The following is a 19,520-nucleotide window of genomic DNA, read 5'->3' as shown; positions in this document are numbered from 1 at the left end:
TTCACATCCACAAACACATCTCACAATCTAGAATGATAAAAGATATAGAAAATAAACCACACATCCACAAAACACAAAGAATTACAGTGGTTCGCTTGTGTACACCAGCTGTTAAACAACAGCCACACAGCTACTCCACTCTTAATATCCTCACACAGTGGATATTAGCACTCACTATGAAAATATGTTTTTTCAGGTTCACCTAAAACCCTCACAAGTGTGTCTTTCAAGTGGGCTTACACAATTCAAAAACCCCACACTCTGAGTTTTCTGGATCACCTCAGACAAACCAAAAATAGTGATTTTTTCTGGCTTAATCTCAAAGAAACCAAAATAAAGGAATTTACAAAAGCTATAAAATACTTGGGTATTCTCCTTTTGTTGCAGCCCGGAAGAACCAAATCAGAGTAGAAGTTCGAATATAGAAGTTCAATGTCCACACTCACTTATGAAATGGTTCTAGGTTCTAAATTGATTTTAAATTAAATCAAGTTGGGCTAGCTCTATTTAATTTTGATTCTAAGAAGTGGGAATACTCCAATCCCTCTTTCAAATCAGATTGGAATACAAAATACAAAATCAAATATAAAAAGCTAATAAAAGAGAATATTAAATATGCACAATATATCTTAAGAAGTTTACAAACTTATCTCTCATAGTGATGTCTTGATTATACTTGAATTGAATGAAATACTCTGAAATAAGTCGTCTATTTATAGGTGAAGAAATCACGTTCACGACTGGTCCTGGGGACACTACAACTGGTCGTAGGACCAACTGATTTTTGAAATTTTGAGCGCGATCAGATAAAGCTGTTCTACGACTGGTCATAGGCCATCTACGACTGGTCGTGGGACCTACATGACTAGTCGTGTGGAACCAGAAATAGTTACTGGACTTTGAGTCGTAGCTGCAGGACTGGTCGTGAACAAGTCATGCACTGTTCACACGACCAATCGAGTAATCTCCAGGACTGGTCGTGGCTTAACAAAAAATTCTGAAAATCTTCAACAAACTTAGGACTGGTCATGGAATTTCTTGGACTGGTCGAGCCAATGCTAAGACTAGTTGAATAGAGTCCAGGACTAGTCGAAGAACAATCCATTCACTTATAAAATGAATCAATTGAATTATGTATTCCAAATGACCTCCTTAAGGTCAATCTAAGGTCTTTCATACCTTAACCATGACATATGAACATTGAACCTTCTTTTCTTCAGATGATAGATGATCTTTGAAGTTTATGAAGCTTGAGATCTCGACACATGATGAAGCTTGTACTTGAGATCTTTTTGAAGCTTGAATTTGTAGTACATGAGTTGTACTTCACCTTGAGTCTTGAGTATGAACAGTTGACTTGTCTTTCGATGTCGCTTTAAAACATTGAACTTTGAAGCTTAAAGTAGTAAACAATGTACTTGATCTTGCATTTCTTGAAGTAGATCTTTGTTCTTGACTTGAAGCATTGTCCTTGTACATGTGATGCATTCCCTTGAACAGATATATCAATGTGCTACACAAGACACAGATTGTGGTTTTAGCACTATAAAATTTGACAATCAAATGAGCAAGAAACCATAGCACTTACAATCTCCCCCTTTGTCAAATTTGTGACAAAACACACTCCATTAAAAATAAGAGAAACATTACATGCTCAATAAAGAATCATGCACCATATATACACAAGAAAGTATAATGCACCAGTTACAATAATCAGAACACGGTATGCGCAGGATTGATCCATGACTGGATTGTATGACTCATGCATCTTGCATTGAGTGTTGTGATTACTGTACGCCCTAGCGACATCAGGGTTGTAGTCTCCACAGGTATGTAGTGAATGGCTAGATGGGACACCAAAAATGTTTGGTTCGAGCATCTGAGCACTTTGGATGTTCGTGGGTGAAAGTCCCTAAACCTCTGTGGTCAGGAGATGCCCCAACGTTTAGACCGAGTGGATATATGAGCGCCCGAGTGCCGAATACCAGTAGGCCGCATCTCCCACTATGTCGTGGTCGGTTGGGAGGGGGTGTGGCCTTATCCGCCCAAGTGAGGGGGCTGTAAGCTATGCTGAGTTTGACCAGCTCCCAAATGGGTCCGCTATGGATGAGCCGGGTAGGCATTGGTATACTACTGGCAGGCGGGTAGTGAGGTCTTTTCCACTCACTGAGCTACGCAGCCAGCCGGGGCGGTAGTCAGCTTGGAGTGTACTAGACCCTGGTGATGATCCCAGAGATGTACGGTACTGATATGTGTACTTATTGAGCAGGAGTTGCATATTCATTCATTCACTATCCACTCGGGCTGGTGGTGTGCAACTATTTGTTACGTATACCTTCGCAATGGTCAGGATTTCAGTTAGGGCGCGCGACTAACCTGAGATCAGGAGTTTACCACATTAAGTCTGACTATCCAAATTTAGGTATGGGACTGGTTTGGATAGAAGTCCCTTGTGGTAGATCCCGTAGCCTGTGATACTACGTACTATCATCCCGACTTCACACTCCAGCATGGTCATTCCATTCGCACCGCATATTGTATTACATCCGTGGCATATGGCATTTTGGGTTACTATGTTTCTGTATGGCTTAGATACGACTGACGATATTCGTGAACTCATCAGGAATTGTATATTGCATTGAATCCTTGGCATCTGATATATGGCTCTTTATGACTCCTTATTTGCATAGCTGATTTACATTATTTCCTTAATATATAATATTGGCTTATTATGTTTTTACATCACATATCCTTGATATGACTGATAGGATTTATGGACTTACCAGTATATTTCTGCATTACCCTGTTATTGTATGATTTATGATTGTCAGTATTTTTGCTTACCCTTATATCATATGATTTATAGCATTGTATTGCATACTTGGCACTTACCTTGTGCACATACTTTCACCACCCTCTAAGCTTTATATAAGCTTATGCACGATAGATGCATGCAGGTGGCATAGGGCTGCAGCAGCGTCGAGCTTGGAGCGTGCAACCATCTTCTGGAGCTTTTATTTTTTATATATGTATTTCCCTTTCAGCACTGTATTCAATTATTTATATTAGTGGATATGTGATGATGATGTTGCCTTTGTGATTTGGGTATACTTGTGGTTATGCTTCTTACGAGTAAAATGTACATTGAAAAATTCTCCTTGTAGGATTCCAAAATCGAAATCTGGCATATGGACGTCGGGTGCCGAGAATGACGTACTATAGAGGCTGTCGGCACCGGATTCAGTAATCAAAAATTTTGTGAGCCCGGTTTCTGAGTTTGGGGCGTGACAATAGGTATATTAGGGTATAACGGGAGAAATCATCTATAAAGGTTATGAAGTACCTCTTTCCCCCTTTTGTTATTAAACGGCTCATTTCACATATATCACTATGAACTAGGTCTAGGAGTTGTGATTTTCTTTCCACCATTGGAAACAGTTTTGGATTGCACACAAATACTGCATTTGTCATTAGATTTTGTATACTTAGGAATTAGATTTAAATTAGACATATTATCCATATTATAATAACTAATATGTCATAATCTAGCATGCTAATCATCATGTGAATCAAGCATATAAACGGAAGAAGAATTTTCATCTATAAGGTTCAATTTAAACATTCAATTAGATACATAGCCCTTCCCTACAAATACTCCATTTTTAGACACAATCAATTTATCAAATTCTAATAGGAGTCTGAATCCAAACTTAGTCAGTAGACTAGTTGATATAATATTTCTTTTAATATCCAGTACATGCAGCACATCGTTTAGAGTAAGAACTTTTTCGAAAGTTAAATTAAGACGTATCTTCCCTTTTCCTACAACCTTGGATGTGGAGGCATTCCCCATATATAGTTCTTGACTATCCGCCACTATTCCGTCGGAATTGAACATATTATAATTTTTACAAACATGTCTGGTAGCGCAAGAATCTACCCACCATTCAACATCCTCATTTACCATATTAACTTAAAAGTCGACAGCTGCCAGATTCATGTCTTCCGTCATATTGATTTGTCATTTCTTTTCTTACATTTTCTTTTTGTATTTTTAGCAGTCTTTCTTAAAATGACCAGGAATTTTGCAAAAGAAGCATGGACCCTTCTTGGATGTGTTCTTTTTGAACCCTTGGTTATTAGGTTTGAGTCGATCATCTTTCTTAAAATGTATCTTCTCTGATTCCCGATTCACACTATTCTCGACTATATTAGTGGTACTTAGGGCCTCCCATTGTTCTTCTTTTTTATCACGGAGCCTAGATTCTTCTTCTATTCAAAGAAATATTAGAAGGTCCTCTAAGGACATTTTCTCTTTTTTCTGTTTTAATGATTTTCTAGTATCCGTCTATTTAGGTAAAAGTTTAACAATAATGGTGGATACTTGGAAGGATTCGTCGAGACTGGTCGAGGGTCTCCTTCGAATGGTCGAGGATGGCGTGAAATTAAAAGTTTATGTTACTGGAGTTCGAGTCGAGGAATCTTCAACTAGTTGAACAAGAGCCTTAAACTGGTCGAAGGAGAGCTTAGACTAGTCGAAGCAGGTAGATTTTTAGGATTCCTTTTCTTCTCTTCAAGTATTCAATTCTCTTCATTTCTCACCTGGTTTTCTTAGATCTTTGGCATGTGAATTCTTCATTTTTAGTCTCATAAGATTCATCCTTGCTTTGGTGATTCTTGAGCGTTAAATCCATGCTTTTAGCATCCTTTTCAATCCAAGCTCTTAAATTCACCTTGCAAAACAAACATGAGTAAAATAGGACATTAAGCAGTATCATGTTCATAAAACCAAGATATAAATGGGGTCCAATATGCAATATTTGACCCACAACAGTGTGTATGTTATCTGCCTTCACCTATTTAATTAGAATCTTGTGAAAGCGTTATGAGAGGAATTTTCGGGATTGAATAAGTCTTTTGTAATGTTGCTGAACATTACAATAACTGTTGCTTGTTTGTCTCCTTTTTTTTAGCTCTTTTTGTTAAAGATTTCCCTGTATAAAAAGATATCTGGAGAAAGTGGAATGGTAAGACTTTTGCTATCAACTCTTTACAGAGGTGTCTGGAGGGACGGTTCCCCTCAAAGAGAACCTTTATTTCGTTATTGTTTTAGTTCATACAGCCATAGGCCAACGAAGAAGATCCAGGCCTATCAATTTGGTATCAGAGCTAGATGAAATGGTTGATTCACGAGCTTCTCAAGCCCCAGAAAACATCAATGTTCAACAGGCGCTCTCAGATATCATGCAACGGCTCACTCTTCTTGATGGCAGCTATGAGGAGATTGCCAGTTCGCTTAAAAAGGGGAAGGAAATGACCGTTGGTGGACCTGGCAACACTAATGGATCATCCCATTCGACGTCCACAGGGCCCATCCAATCCAGAACAGTAAAGCTCAATTTTTTTACAATCAGTGGAGGTGACCCATCTGGATGGATTTACCGAGCAAAACAATTCTTCGCCTATCATCACACACCAACAGAGGAGTGATTAACCATCGCCTCATTCAATTTGCAGGATGATGCCTTGCAATGGTATCAATGGTATGAGCAATCACAAATTTACATGTCCTGGCGGGAGTTCTTATCAACATTGAATGATCGTTTTAGGCCGACCAAATATGAAGATCACTCTAGAGCACTCTCCAAGCTACGTCAAACTTCTTCACTACGGGAGTACCAAACTGAATTTGAAGGCTGGCTAATCGAACGGACGGTCTAACTGAGGCTTTTCTCATCAGTTGCTTCATTTGTGGCCTGCGAGACAACATCCGTTTGGATGTTCAAATGTTTTGTCCTGCTACCTTAACATAGGCCATAGCCTTGGCCCGACTTCAGGAGGAAAAAGTAGCCACAAGACGACGTTTAGGCCGAACAGATTCTAGTAGGACCCCTTTCGTAACTGTTAAATAAGGAGAGTCTAAGGTGTTATTACCACCCATCAAATGGCTTACTCCTACTGAGAAAAAAGTGCGTTGAGATCGGGGGCTTTGTTACAATTGTGATGAAAAATTTCACCCTGGGCATCGATGCAAACCCAAAGGCTTTTCCTAATCGATTGGCCATGGGAACCAATGCCTGAAGACGACACCAAAGATGCAGATGAGGTAGAAATCATCCATGAATCAAGCACTCCAACCGAAATTTCACTTCAAGCAATAGCAGGCTCACCCACTCCTCAAACCATGCATGTTTACAGCTATTTATATCAGAATCCGGTCACTATGCTGATTGATTCTGGGAGCACCCACAATTTTGTGGACCCTACTACCATCAAGAAGGTTGGAATTTCTACTTCGGCCGAGGATGCATTTGAAGTGATGGTTGTCAATAGTGATCGGTTAATGAGCCAAGGTAAGTGTACGAGTCTATCATTATGGTTGCAAGACTTCATTGCCTCCACCGATTGCTATATACTTCCTTTAGGCGGGTGCGATGTGGTTCTAGGAGAACGTTGGTTACAAATACTTGGGCCAATTTTGTGGGATTTTTCTCACATGTGGATGCGGTTCACTGTTAATAAACAAGAACATACTATCAAGAGTATGATGCAAACTGCACTCCAATTAGTGGATGGATCCTAGCTTTGTTTTTTTTTTTAAAAAAAAAAGCTAAGAAAGTGGGGTGGGGAATGGTGTTACGTCTTTGTAGCATGGAAGTTTTATGTGATCCTACCCTCCCGGCACCCGAGCTAAAGTCTATACTTAATACCTATCAAGATGTCTTCAAAGAACCTCAAGGGTTACCACCTCTTGGGTCCTATGACCATCGAATACCGTTGGAAAATGAGACACGACCTGTCAATATGAGGCCTTACCGCTACCCGCATTATGAAAAAAATGAAATCAAGCGAATGGTACGAGACATGTTAGCAACTAGAATAATTCGGCCCAGCTCAAGCCCGTACTCCTCACCAGTGCTCTTGGTATGTAAGGCGGATGGTAGCTGGCAATTATGTATTCATTATCGTGCCCTTAATCAAGTGACCATTAAGGATAAATATCCCATACTGATCATTGATGAGCTTCATGACTCTTATTATTATTCGAAGTTGGATTTGAGGTCAGGGTACCATCAAATCCGAGTGGCAGAAGGAGATGTCCCCAAAACAGCATTCAGAACCCACGAAGATCATCACGAATTTATGGTGATGTCATTCGGCCTCACTAATGTGCCATCGATATTCCAAAGTCTCATGAACGATATTTTTTGTCCTTACCTACGAAAGTTTATACAAGTGTTCTTCAATGATATTCTCGTTTATAGTAAGACATTACAAGAACACTTGGAGCATTTGGCCATTATATTGGGCCTTTTGCGGTCTCATCAACTATATATATGCAAAAATGTCCAAATGCAAGTTTGGTCAATGTGAAGCTGAATATTTGGGGCACGTCATATCTGGTGTTGGAGTAGCCGTGGAGCCAGAAAAAATTCGCCTAACTTACTCAAAGCCTTATGACGCTTCTTGGGTTTGACAGGCTATTACCATAAGTTTATCAGAGATTATGCCAAAATCGCTGGTCCACTCACAGCCCTCCTCAAAAAAGATTCCTTTTATTGGAATGAGCAGGCTAACCAAGCTTTCATAAACCTTAAGAAGCCCATGACAAATCCTCTTGTGCTTGCTTTGCCTGATTTCTCAAAGCCCTTTACAATGGAGTGTGATGCATAAGGCGGTGGGATTGGTGCAATCTTAATGCAAGATGGTCGTCCAATTGCTTTCATTAGCCAAGCCCTACAAGGGAAAAGTCTAGCATTATCCACATACGAAAAGGAAATGTTAGCCTTGGTCCATGCAGTCTAGAAATGGAGGCCATACTTACTTGGCCGACGGTTCATCATCCGTACCGACCACAAAAGTTTAAAATTTCTCTTAGAGCAGCGGATCGCCACGCCAGCGTAACAAAAATGGCTTGTCAAACTCATGGGATATGATTACAAGGTAGAGTACAAAAAGGGTGTGAAAAATGTTACAGCTAATGCTTTATCTAGAAGGCATGACGTGGGAGAGATCCTAGCTTTGTCCACACCTTTCTCTGATTAGTTAAATGAAATTAAGAAAGATTACCATAATGATCTAGTAACCCATGACCTCGTTCAGCTTTGGAACACAGGCCAGCTAGATACTGAAAGGTATGATATGCTTGATGGGCTCCTGTTTTACAAAGGACGACTATTTGTTAGTTTTGCTCAATCAAGAGCCAAATTAATGACCGAGTTGCATGCTTCGTCCACTGCTGGTCATATGGGATTTCACAAGATGTGGCAACGAATCAAGAAACAGTTTTATTGGCCAGGGATGAGAAGAGCAGTAAAAGAGTTCATCATGGAATGTGACACGTGCCAACGAAATAAATATGAGAATACCTCTCCAGCAGGTCTCCTCCAACCCTTGTCAATTCTCAAACGCATTTGGACAAATATTGTTGTGGAACGACTTCATTGAGGGTCTTCCTCTTTCGCAGGGATAATCTGTAATCCTTATGGTAATAGATCGTCTGTCCAATTCTCACTTCATAGCTCTTAGTCATCCTTACACGGTAAAGTCAGTTGCACAAGCTTTTGTGGACAATGTATTTAAGCTCTATGGGATGCCGCAATCGTTAGTCAGTGATCATGACTCAGTTTTTACCAGTGTATTTTGGCAAGAGTTGTTTCGTTTGCAAGGAAGCCAGCTGCGCATGAGCTCAGCATACCACCCCCAGACCAATGGTCAATCAGAAGTTCTGAACCGATGCTTGGAGGGGAACTTACATTGTTTCTATAGTCACAAACCCAAGGAATGGACTCGTTGGTCCTTGGGCTGAATAGTCTTATAATACAATGATCCATTCAACAACCAAGATGACTCCTTTTGAGGCCGTCTACGGGTTTCCTCCTCCCTCGCTCTTGAGCTATGTACCAGGTATTACAAAAGTGCAAGCTGTGGATACTGAGTTACAGCAAAGGGATGTCATTCTTCAGCTTCTCAAAGATAACCTCATTAAGGCTCAGGATCATATGAAGAAATTTGTCGATGCTTGTCGAACCGATTGTGAGTTCAAGGAAGGAGACTAGGCTTCTCTTAAGCAACAGCCCTATCGTCAAAGCATGGTCGCTCAACGTCGTTCTATGAAGTTATCGTCAAGGTACTATGACCCTTATCAAGTTCTGTAGCAGATTGGTTTAGTTGCTTACAAACTCGACTTGCCTGAAGGGTCTAAGGATCACCCAGTATTTCATGTGTCTCAGCTCAAATGAAGAATACGACCGGTTGTTCCTTTACAGATGACCCTACCTACTTTGCTGCTTCAAGACTTCTTAACCAAGGAACTAAAATGGGTTTTAAATCGTCGCATGGTAAAAAGGAATAACAAAGTTGTTACCAAACTATTGATCCAATGGCGAAATTATCCGTCTAAAGAAGCGACCTAGGAAACCTTCACTTCGGTCAATGAACAATTTCCCACTTTTAACCTTAAGGACAAGGTTACTTTTAAGGGTGAAGGATTGTTATGAGAGGAATTTTCGGGATTGAATAAGTCATTTGTACCGTTGTTGAACGTTACAGTAACTGTTGGTTGTTTATCTCTCTTTTTTAGCTTTTTTTGTTAAAGATTTCCCTGTATAAAAAGATATCTGGAGGAAGTGGAATGGTAAGACTTTCGCTATCAACTCTTTATAAAGGTGTCTGGAGAGACAATTCCCCTCGAAGAGAACTTTTTTTTCATTTATTGTTTTAGTTCACACAGCCATAAGCCGACGAAGAAGATCCAGGCTTATCAGAAAGTCAGACGTTGATTCTGACTATGATGGCAATTTCAATACATTTTTCAAGATCTGTTTGTTGCTTGACCCAAAATATGGCCTAAACATTTATGACAAAAACAGTGATGGGCTCTCTCTTTATATATATATATATATATATATATGTGGGAAAAGGTACTATGCGCTCGAGCTCATGATAACATCCCATAAGGTCGAGTTGTGTGGGCTCCACCGTGATGCGTGTTGACCATCAACACCGTGCATTTGATGGGTCCCCTTTAAATTATGGGATATCCCAAAAATCAGCCGTATACGGAACTCAGGTGGGCCATAGCATCTAAAATCATGTGAAGACATGCCAAAAACATATAAAAGCACTTGGTGGGGCCCACCTGAGTTTTGAATGCTGCTGAAACTTGGTCTGAACCCTCATCCAAGTGGGACACACATAATGGATGGGCTGGATTTCCAAACCACATCTCGGTGGGCCCAAAAAATGATTATGAATGTTTTAATGGTGCACGGCCCCTCTCAACTTCTGTATGTGGTGTGGCCCACACAAGTCACGGATTGACTTGATTTTTGAGACCTAGGCCCACGATGGAATGGTGCATCTGACTGATGGGGTAGATGTTCGACACGCATCACGGTGGGGCCCACACAGCTCAACATCATGGGACGTTCCCATCAGCTCAAGCGCATAGTACCTTTTCCCTATATATATATATATATATATAAAGGCATTTTGGGTAGTTTTAGAGCATGTTTGGGTGCCAATTATTTTCATTTTCCATTAAATCTGCAACATTTTGGGTAGTTTTAGGGCATGTTTGGGTGCCAATTATTTTCATTTTCCATTAAATCTGCAATGCTCTGTAGCACTCATCAGGAAAGCTGCTCCCGACCCATTTTCAAAAGAAAAAAGGAAAAAAAAAAAAAAAAAAAAAGGAAAAGAGCGCTAGTGAGACAGAATGATTTCTCGGCTTTGACATGTGTAAAATGTGTGCCACTTAATGAAAACCTCAACCGTTCACCCGACTCTCCATCACGAGAAGGGGTTCCTTTGAAATTTCAGGCTCATTTGATGCGTAGGTGGGCCACAATTATCTTTTGAATATGGAAACAGAATCCCTGGTAACCCTGCTACCAAGGATATCCTTGGTCGCTGGCCCGAATAAAGAAGCTTAATAACAGAAAATACTAGGGACATCATGTGATATTGGCAAGAGTCAGATGCTATAAAACATTTTGGGATGTCTAGATTAACAACAAGTTGAATACCTCATACAGAAAACGCAACATGAGCTTCATGCTCTGATCTTCGTTCTGAATAAGCATTGAATTCATCATCCCCAAGTAAATCAAGAACTGACAACTCTGCAAAACCAACAACCACAAGTTAGAAAATACAAGCATGATGTGCATATGCATATGTATGCGCACATATGCCACTAGGAAACATAACAATGCCAAAACAAAGAAATTCGTTTGTAATGGCTCCAAATTCTTTATGGACAACTTCTATTACTCACTTTTCCATAGCTTTACAGATGTCCAAGAGTAGTTCCTGTACTCACCATTTTCAGATGATTTTTTTTCCTTTCATCCGGTGTAATACCCTTTATGCATTTATGTAATACCCTTTATGCATTTATGAGTTGATGGCACATTCTCTGGATGAGTGATTGGAGAAACCCTGTTATGTAATGACAACATCATCCTTGATAGATGGAAGAAACATATAAAGACAGAAAGAGATACATTGTATTTAGAGCCTACTTTGTGGATTTTTTCTCCTTTTTCTGAAAAAATAAAAATAAAAAACATATCAACATACTTTCTAGTTTCTTAGTGATACATGATTAGCAGTGGCGTGGCAATGTTTCTAGTGAAACTTTCTGTTTTTTAATGTGTATACTATACCATCTAGCTGAAGTGCATATTCTACATGGTAGGTGTTGGGTAAATTTATGCATTTTTAGATTATTTGGTGATGATACTGATAATTTTCTTTTTACAGGGCTGGGATGATCCGTATGTACCTAAAACCCATGAAGGCCTTCTAAAGTGGAAGTATCCTGAAGTGAACTTGATCGATTTCCTGTTTGAGGTTTTAATGTTGACTTTGATATAGTTGCTTGTCGGGCTTTTTTTCTTTTTTTTTTTGCATGCTGTCTCTCCCTGTAGACATTGTCATTTCGTAACTTATACATGGATGACTAAATTGGTTTAATATGCTAACATTCTGCATAACTTAAACTAAAGAGGTACTAATGCTTACTTACAGGTGGGAGATGATATTAGTCAACGACTTTTATTTTTTTGACGGAGGTAAAAAGAAGCAATTGGAATGGAGTCGTGTTATTTTTAAGGTGAATATGTTCTTTCTGCCTCGACATCTATCATGCTTTGTTTCCCCTATTTTTCACTTCCGTTCGACATTTATTATTATCACCTCCAGTTTCTTATTGCATTATATATGAAAAGAAGTTTGCGCTATGCTCTGCTGTTGTGGAACTAATTTACTCGCATTATATATGAAAAGAAGTTTGAACTATGCTCCCCTGTTCTGGAACCAATTTACTCAAACGTGCTAACAGAAAAACTGTGCGTGTGGAACATCATATCAGGAAATAACTAGCATGTCTGAATCGTCATTGATCTAGCCTGTGCTTCAGTTTTGAGTCTGAATGGATCCTACAAGTGGATTCTGTTACAGAAATTGACAAAAATGACGAATCCGTGGTGAAGTTGATAGAATCAAAAGAGGCTTCCGTTGCGGTTCTCAAATGTCGGAGAGTATTATCAAAGCATGCCTGCCCTGTCGCCGGCTGGTCTCATCTTCTGTTTGTGGTTGTGATTTGCCGAGGAGATGCTACAGCTATTTTTAGTCCCCAGTTTATGTACGGTTTTGCTTGTTTGGTTGTTTGGCTGTACGGGGCTACTTTCAATCCCAGTCCCTAGCTTCTTCAAGCTTGTTTTGAAAACTTTAAATAGACCATTAACTGTTTTATTGGTATCGTGCCGGTTGTTTTATGTCGAATGTTAAATGGGTGAAACATGCACAGGTTTGATCAACGGTTTATTGTGATATTGTTAGCTTCGGTTGATAGAAACCTAGGCTGAAGATGAATTTAGTCTCGGTTGGGATCAGCCGAGATGAAAAACTAAATTTAGCCTCATTTGTTGAGAAATGAGGTTAAAAACTGCCAACGGAGGCTAAATTCATCTTTAGTCTTAATTTTGTCTCAGTTACCTAAAATGAGACTACAACTCCTGTAGATAAGGGCTTTAAATTTGGTTGTTGAGAATCGAGGTTAAAAATAAATTTAGCTTCGGTTGGACACAACTAAGGCTAAATTTTGGATTTAGTCTTTGTTGGAAACAACGGAGGCTAAAATTTTGATTTAGCCTCATTTTGAAGCAACTGAAGCTAAAAAGGTTCTTTTAGCTTCACTTGAAGAACCGAGGCTATAAAAGCCTTTTTAGCCTCGGTTATTAAAATTGAGGTTAAAGCCTTTAGCCACAGGGGTTCCAGCTAGGGGTGTACACGAACCAAGCTAGCTCAGTTAGCTCGCTCGACTCGACTCGACTCAAAAAAGCTCGATTTGACTCGGTTCGAAGCTGAGTTCGAGTTGTGTTGAGCTGATTTTTTTAGCTTGAAAATGAGTTCGAGTTGGCCTCAGCTCAACGCGACTCGAATCAAATCCAACTCGAATTGAACTCAGATCAAACCAATTCGGCGACTCGGTTACGTTGATATTGATGTTGCTTACCAAGTGTTTGATGAAATGACTCAACGAAGTGTGGTTGGTGGCGTGGCTGGTGGCACGGAAGGTATGTACATGAAATAAATACCCTTTTTTCTTGGTTTTTATGTTGCTTAGAAGGTGTTTAATAAAATACCTTGAAAATCATTGATGTTATTTCCCATACAGTGGGATTTTGAAGGTGCAATCCAGGTGTTTGTGGAAATGTTGCACAGACGAACTCAGCTCAATCTTAGCTCGAACTGGTCCGAACTGTTGACTGAACCGAGCTGAGCTAGCCAGTCAAGTTCGAGGATCGAGCTGAGCTAAGTTCAAGCTGAGGTCAGCTAGTGGCCGAGCCAAGTCAAGATGAGGCCAGCTCGACTCAGTTCCACTCAATGTACACCACTAGTTCCAGCCTCGGTTTGGATAATTGAGGCAAAACTGAAGTTAAAGGCTTTTGCCTTAGTTTTAAACCTTTTTAGCCACGATTTTGAATTAAGGCTAAATGCCTTTTTTGTTGTAGCGAAATCAATTTCAATATTGTGAGAATTTTCAGATCTGTAAATTCGTAATTATGAAAATTCAGAATTAAAAATTAATTATAACAAAAATATTAAAACAAAATTAAAATTTTGAATAAGGAGGAATTTAGAAAACTTATTTGATTCAAGGCATGACAAAAGTCACTCGACTTGAAATTGATTTGTCCTCCTTTGGACGATGTCCGTACTACAATAGAAATACTGGACAATCAATCTCCAAGATACCCTCGAATGTTGTCTCGTCACACCGATACACTCGATGTACGAAGACCCGAACCATCACTATATGTATATACCAAAGATTGAACTAGATGAAATAGCTGTAGATATTAGAAGTGTGAGAGAGACAGTCAAAAAATTAAACTTAATTAAAAATTCGAAACCAAAGAAGTCTACTATAGACTTCAAAGGTTGCCTCAAATGGGTGTGTACGCACCCCTACTAATAGTCATGGCTATCAGGTTTTTTGAAAAAAGAAGCTTTTTCGTTTTTCGCCTCTGTTCGAAAATTAAAAAAACAAATAACTGTTGCAAATAGAAATTTTAAAAAAGCAACAAAAATTTTTAAGCTGTACCACACAACACCGCACTATGCCACTCTATGTTTCGGCCTGCACGTGCATATGGTTCATGGAATAGATTGGTGCCGATGGCATAGCCCCCAAACAACCAAATTCACAAGCCCCCTAAAAAGGGCCTAAGCCCTATACAAAATCTTCTTCTTATAAATGAAAAGATTTCTTCTTGCCTATCCAACATGAGACTAAACTCACACCACTACAAGACAAAATATCTTTGTTGCTTTTATAAAAACTTAAGAGAGAATTTTTCAAATCATTTTAATTATTTATTCTGAAACACGAGATTACAACAAAATCAACATCGAGGATATGCTTACAGCCCAGCTGATGAACCCACCATATCCATCTTTTTGGAGCGTCACCTAAGGGTGGGGCCCACCAGATACATAGCTTGAAAAGCCTTCAAAGGTTGCGAAATGTGGCCACAGAGATGCATCTCGCCAAAAACGTGTAGCCCACCTGTTTGTTCGATGGTTTACACCATTTGTAAGGCCCCATCTAAGCCCAAATCTCACTACACCTAATGAATGGCCCACACATGTGCTACAATCACTTCATCAAAATTTTCTCACAAGTTGCCCAAAATAAAGAGAAGGAAAGAAACCTTCTAAACTCCTAATCAATGCATTTTTTGGGAAATACATGGACTTAATTTCAACTACATCATATAAAAAAGAAAAGCTAGTTTATTTGCTGGTGGCTGATGAAACCATGTTCTTCATCTTGCCGTGGTAGGCTGTCATCATCTTATCACGAGGTGGGAGATTCTCTTTGATAACTGGAACTTCGTTGATATTCTTGGCCCATGCATCGAGTGATGGGAATCGATGAGCGTCTAATAGCTTCATGTCCGACACTTCCTCTAACACAGGGAGCCAATGCGGGATCCAACCAGCCACTATATCTACGAACCCGATCGTCTCTCCTCCGAAGAATTTCTTCCCTTCAAGCTCTGCATCGAGGGTCTTGAGCGCTTCTAATATGGATTCTATTGCTTGTTCTTGCTCTTTTCCTTGCGAAAATAAAGCAGTGCGAATGCTAGAGAAACACTGCATCATTATATAGGAATGTATCATTAGATCTAATTAACCAACTGAACAGATCTATAATCTTGTTTGGATTCTTCTTAACTTGTGGCATTGTAAGTTCCCATGTGGGGCCCACCAAAATGAGTGCAGTATGACCACAACAACCCATATCATGACCCCCAAAGAATACACTGAATGGAAGATCACAACCACTTGGACAAGGGTCTTCCATCTTACTTAGGACTTGGATGGTTACAATCATCTAATTAGCATGACTTTGGGATCATGTGCAATCCATGGTGGAACCCAACTACCCAAATGTACCATGATCGTAGGTGGGCCCACTCGAACACCACATTGGATACCAATTGAGTTATCAAGATTTGATTATGGATCATTGCAACCTTAGAATATATAACTGAAAGAAATTGATCTAATTCTCTAAAAAGCTCAACTTGAACGCGTAATCGGGTTGTGTTTGGATGCTCAATTGAATTAAATTCCAATAATTTGATTCAATTAAGAGTAACAACTAGCTTGACTCCAACTCTACTTTGCATCCCTTTTCATGTTAGAGGTAAGGGTGCGTTTGGTTGCATATAATATATTGAAATTTTGTGATATTTTATAATTAAATAGTCTAATTTAGTGCAATTTTTCATGTTATTTCATAAAACTTAGCGCAACCAAACACCCCCAAAAATGAATAAAATTAAAAACTTGAATAACAAATGATAAAAAGATTACCTTCTCATCAGCGAACTTGGCCCAGAACCGTGCCATTGCTCGCTTATAAGGATCTTCAGGCAATATGGGATTTTCCTTCCATGTTTCATCGATGTATTCGAGAATGACAAGCGATTCCGTGACTGGATTTCCATCGTGCAAGAGCACTGGAACCTTCTTGTAAACAGGATTGTACTTCAAAAGCAATGGACTTTTGTTACGTAGATCTTCATCGACGTATTCGTATGTGATTCCCTTGTGCTTAAGGGCCCATTCAATCCTATAACAGAAAGGGCTTGCGAATGCTCCAAAAACCTTCACTTCTCCCATTTCAATTGAAATTTCAAGCTGTGGAAGCTCATCTTCTTCCCCTCCCTATTTATATAGATAAATTCAAAGAACTGAACATGATGCATGCACGTACGTCATCACTCTGGCTATAAGAAGAATGGACCCCATTTGGGTAGACCTTTGCGTTGATTTGATGATCTCAACCATCTGATTTGGACTTTTTATGAAATTGGGCTCTTGATTATTTTATTTTTAACCATCCATTTGACTAAGTCAACAATAGTTGGATGGTTAGGACCATATGATCTTCGTGAGTCATTTCTACCATTTGGGCAGTCCAGATTGCAGTATATCTCCAACATGTGTTGATAGGATGGCCGCCAACCGATCGAATGAGGGTGATGGGGATGGTGATGGTGTCTGTTCAGTCAAACATGGACAGTTGTACCGACGAAACAAATGGTTTCATGGGCTAAGTGTATGAAAACCTTCCAATGCATATAGTTTCATTTGGACATGTCCAAAATCCATATCATCAATCTGGACCGTCCACTAGGTCAATGATACTCTACCATGCTTCTATTGAAAAATATCAGCAATTGAATGCTTCTAAATATCCCTGACTGGATCTCGTCCATTCATTTGTGATGCCACTGTCTAGGCTTTTTGGGTCATCTGAGTAGAATTATTTGTCAATATAGCCTATTAAGAGCAGCCTATACCAAATGGGCGGTCCAGATTGATGATATGGATGATCGATATGTTCAAATGCAATTAATTGCATTGGAAGGCTGTCATCCACTTTTGACGGCTCTTTAGCTAAATGCGACAAGTCAACTTCCTATGGCATCATCGCATACGCAACATTGAATAGAAGGGAATTTTACAAATAACTACCTTACCTTTTTCAAAAAGGCTTTCCAAAAGCTACTATTAATGTTATACTTATCATTCCACTGGCTTCGTTGAGTAAATGGCGTGGCCCATTATAATGTTTTCAACGGTGGGCATTCAATCGCTATTGTTTCCGGTGGTATGGTCCACCATCGCCGGTTGTCTCAACCAGCGTCGAGAAAAACAGAAAACCTTCATCCAGGTCTTTGTGACCTTATCCAATGGTTGCATGGCAGAAAAACATAATGCCGGGCTCTAGGAGATTTTAATGGTGAACGTTCAATCAACACTATTTCATATGGTGTGGTCCACTTGAGATTTGGATCTGATTCTCTTTTGGGTTCATGCCCTAAAATGAGCTGGCAAAACAGATAGACGGAGTGGATATACAAAACACACATCAAGGTGGGCCTATGAACAGGCTCAGATTCAATACTGGTTGGTGCACAATGACATGCGTTTTCCACTTAAAATAATCCTTTTGACCCCTCATTTCAGGGCATTATCTATTTTTTTTCCCCTAAACCCCAGCTGATCGGACTCAGATTTAGGGTTGTACATCGATCCGAGTCAAGTTGAGGTGGGCCTAGCTTGGCTTAACTTGTCCATGCTATACTCGAGTTTGAGCTCACCCTGGAGCTCAACATTGAAGCTTGGCTTGTTTGCCAAAGCTTTCGAGTCGAGTTCAAGTCGAGCCCGTGGTTCAAGTTGAGTCGAGTTTATCTCAAGTTGAGTCAAGTTTACCTTAGTAGGGTAAGGGAAAGAAAAAGAGGAAATGGGGACGGGTAAAGTCGGATAGAGTTTTTTAGTAAAAACTTTTAAATTTTAACTTCTTTTTTTTTTAACTTATATATATATATATATATATATATATATATATAAAATTAAAATATATTGCTTGACTCGCCTTGAGTCGGCCTTTCAAGCTAAGTCGAGCCGAGTCAAGCGAGCTTTTCGAGCTAGCTTGACTCGTGTACAGCCCTACTCAGATATGATAACAGTCAGTGTTGGGCCCACAATGATGCAAGGGAGAGCATTGCCTGTGACCTTGGTTGGGTTCCACGGAGAAGTTCATGACAAATCCAACTCCGTCCATCTGTTTTGAAAGATAATATAATAGGATCAGATTTTAAAAATAAGGCAGATCCTAAACTCATTTGGGCCACACCACACATCAAACTGTGGGAACATCGACATCCATCATTAAAACCTTCCTAGAGCTGACCATGATGATTAAATGCCATGGGCCACACCAACAAGACAGTAGGAACAGCAACATCCACCGTTGAAACCTTCCCGGAGCTGGCCATGATGTTTATATGCCATCCAAACTGTTCGTATAAAAGTTGTGTCACCACCAAGCATTCAACCCCCACTGTTTCAGATGGTATGGCCCACATATGTTTTTGGATCTGCCTTATTTTTATAATCGTGTTTTATTGTGGTCTTTTAAAATAGATGGACAGAGTATGATTGTCATGGATATCTCTGTGGCCCCACCCGGCCCCAGCCAGGCACAAAGATACACCCCTGTGGCAGGGTCACAGGCGATCCACTTCTATATGACGTATATGTTTTTTTTCTCCATGCTATCTATCCATCCATTTTGCAAAGGCATTTTAGTGCATTATCCTAAAAATGAAGTAGATCCAAATCTCAGTTGGACCACACCACAGGAAATAGTGGTCACTTGATGCCCACCATTACAAACTTCTTAGAAGCCATGGGAGTGTATCAAACTAATATTTCTGTTTTCCTTTCACCCAGGCCTGTGTGACCTAATCAACAGGTTGGATGGCTAAAAAACACTTCAGGGGCCTAGGAACTTTAAAATGGGGAGTGTTTAATCACCATTATTTTCCTATGGTGTGGTCCACTTGAGGCTTGGATCTACCTTATTTTTGGGCTCAAAGCTTAAAATAATTATCCAAAATGGACGGAGGTGTAGATAAAATACA

The 19,520-nt window shown here is 39.7% G+C and overlaps 1 protein-coding gene across 1 annotated transcript; it reads right to left on the bottom strand.

The window, feature by feature from the left end:
* Positions 1-15,208: 15,208 nt before the first annotated feature.
* LOC131227511 (glutathione transferase GST 23-like) lies at positions 15,209-16,741 on the bottom strand. The gene is made up of 2 exons (XM_058223296.1): positions 16,399-16,741; positions 15,209-15,672 (listed from the first exon to the last, which is right to left on the bottom strand). The coding sequence occupies exons 1-2, from the start codon at positions 16,705-16,707 to the stop codon at positions 15,310-15,312; spliced, it is 672 nt and encodes a 223-aa protein (XP_058079279.1). The 5' UTR covers positions 16,708-16,741; the 3' UTR covers positions 15,209-15,309.
* Between the last annotated feature and the right edge of the window lie 2,779 nt (positions 16,742-19,520).

This window comes from Magnolia sinica, chromosome 15 (assembly GCF_029962835.1).
Source record: "Magnolia sinica isolate HGM2019 chromosome 15, MsV1, whole genome shotgun sequence".
Lineage (NCBI taxonomy): Eukaryota > Viridiplantae > Streptophyta > Magnoliopsida > Magnoliales > Magnoliaceae > Magnolia > Magnolia sinica.
The sequence above is the reverse complement of the archived record's forward strand: the minus strand, read 5'-3'. Positions and strand labels throughout refer to the sequence as shown.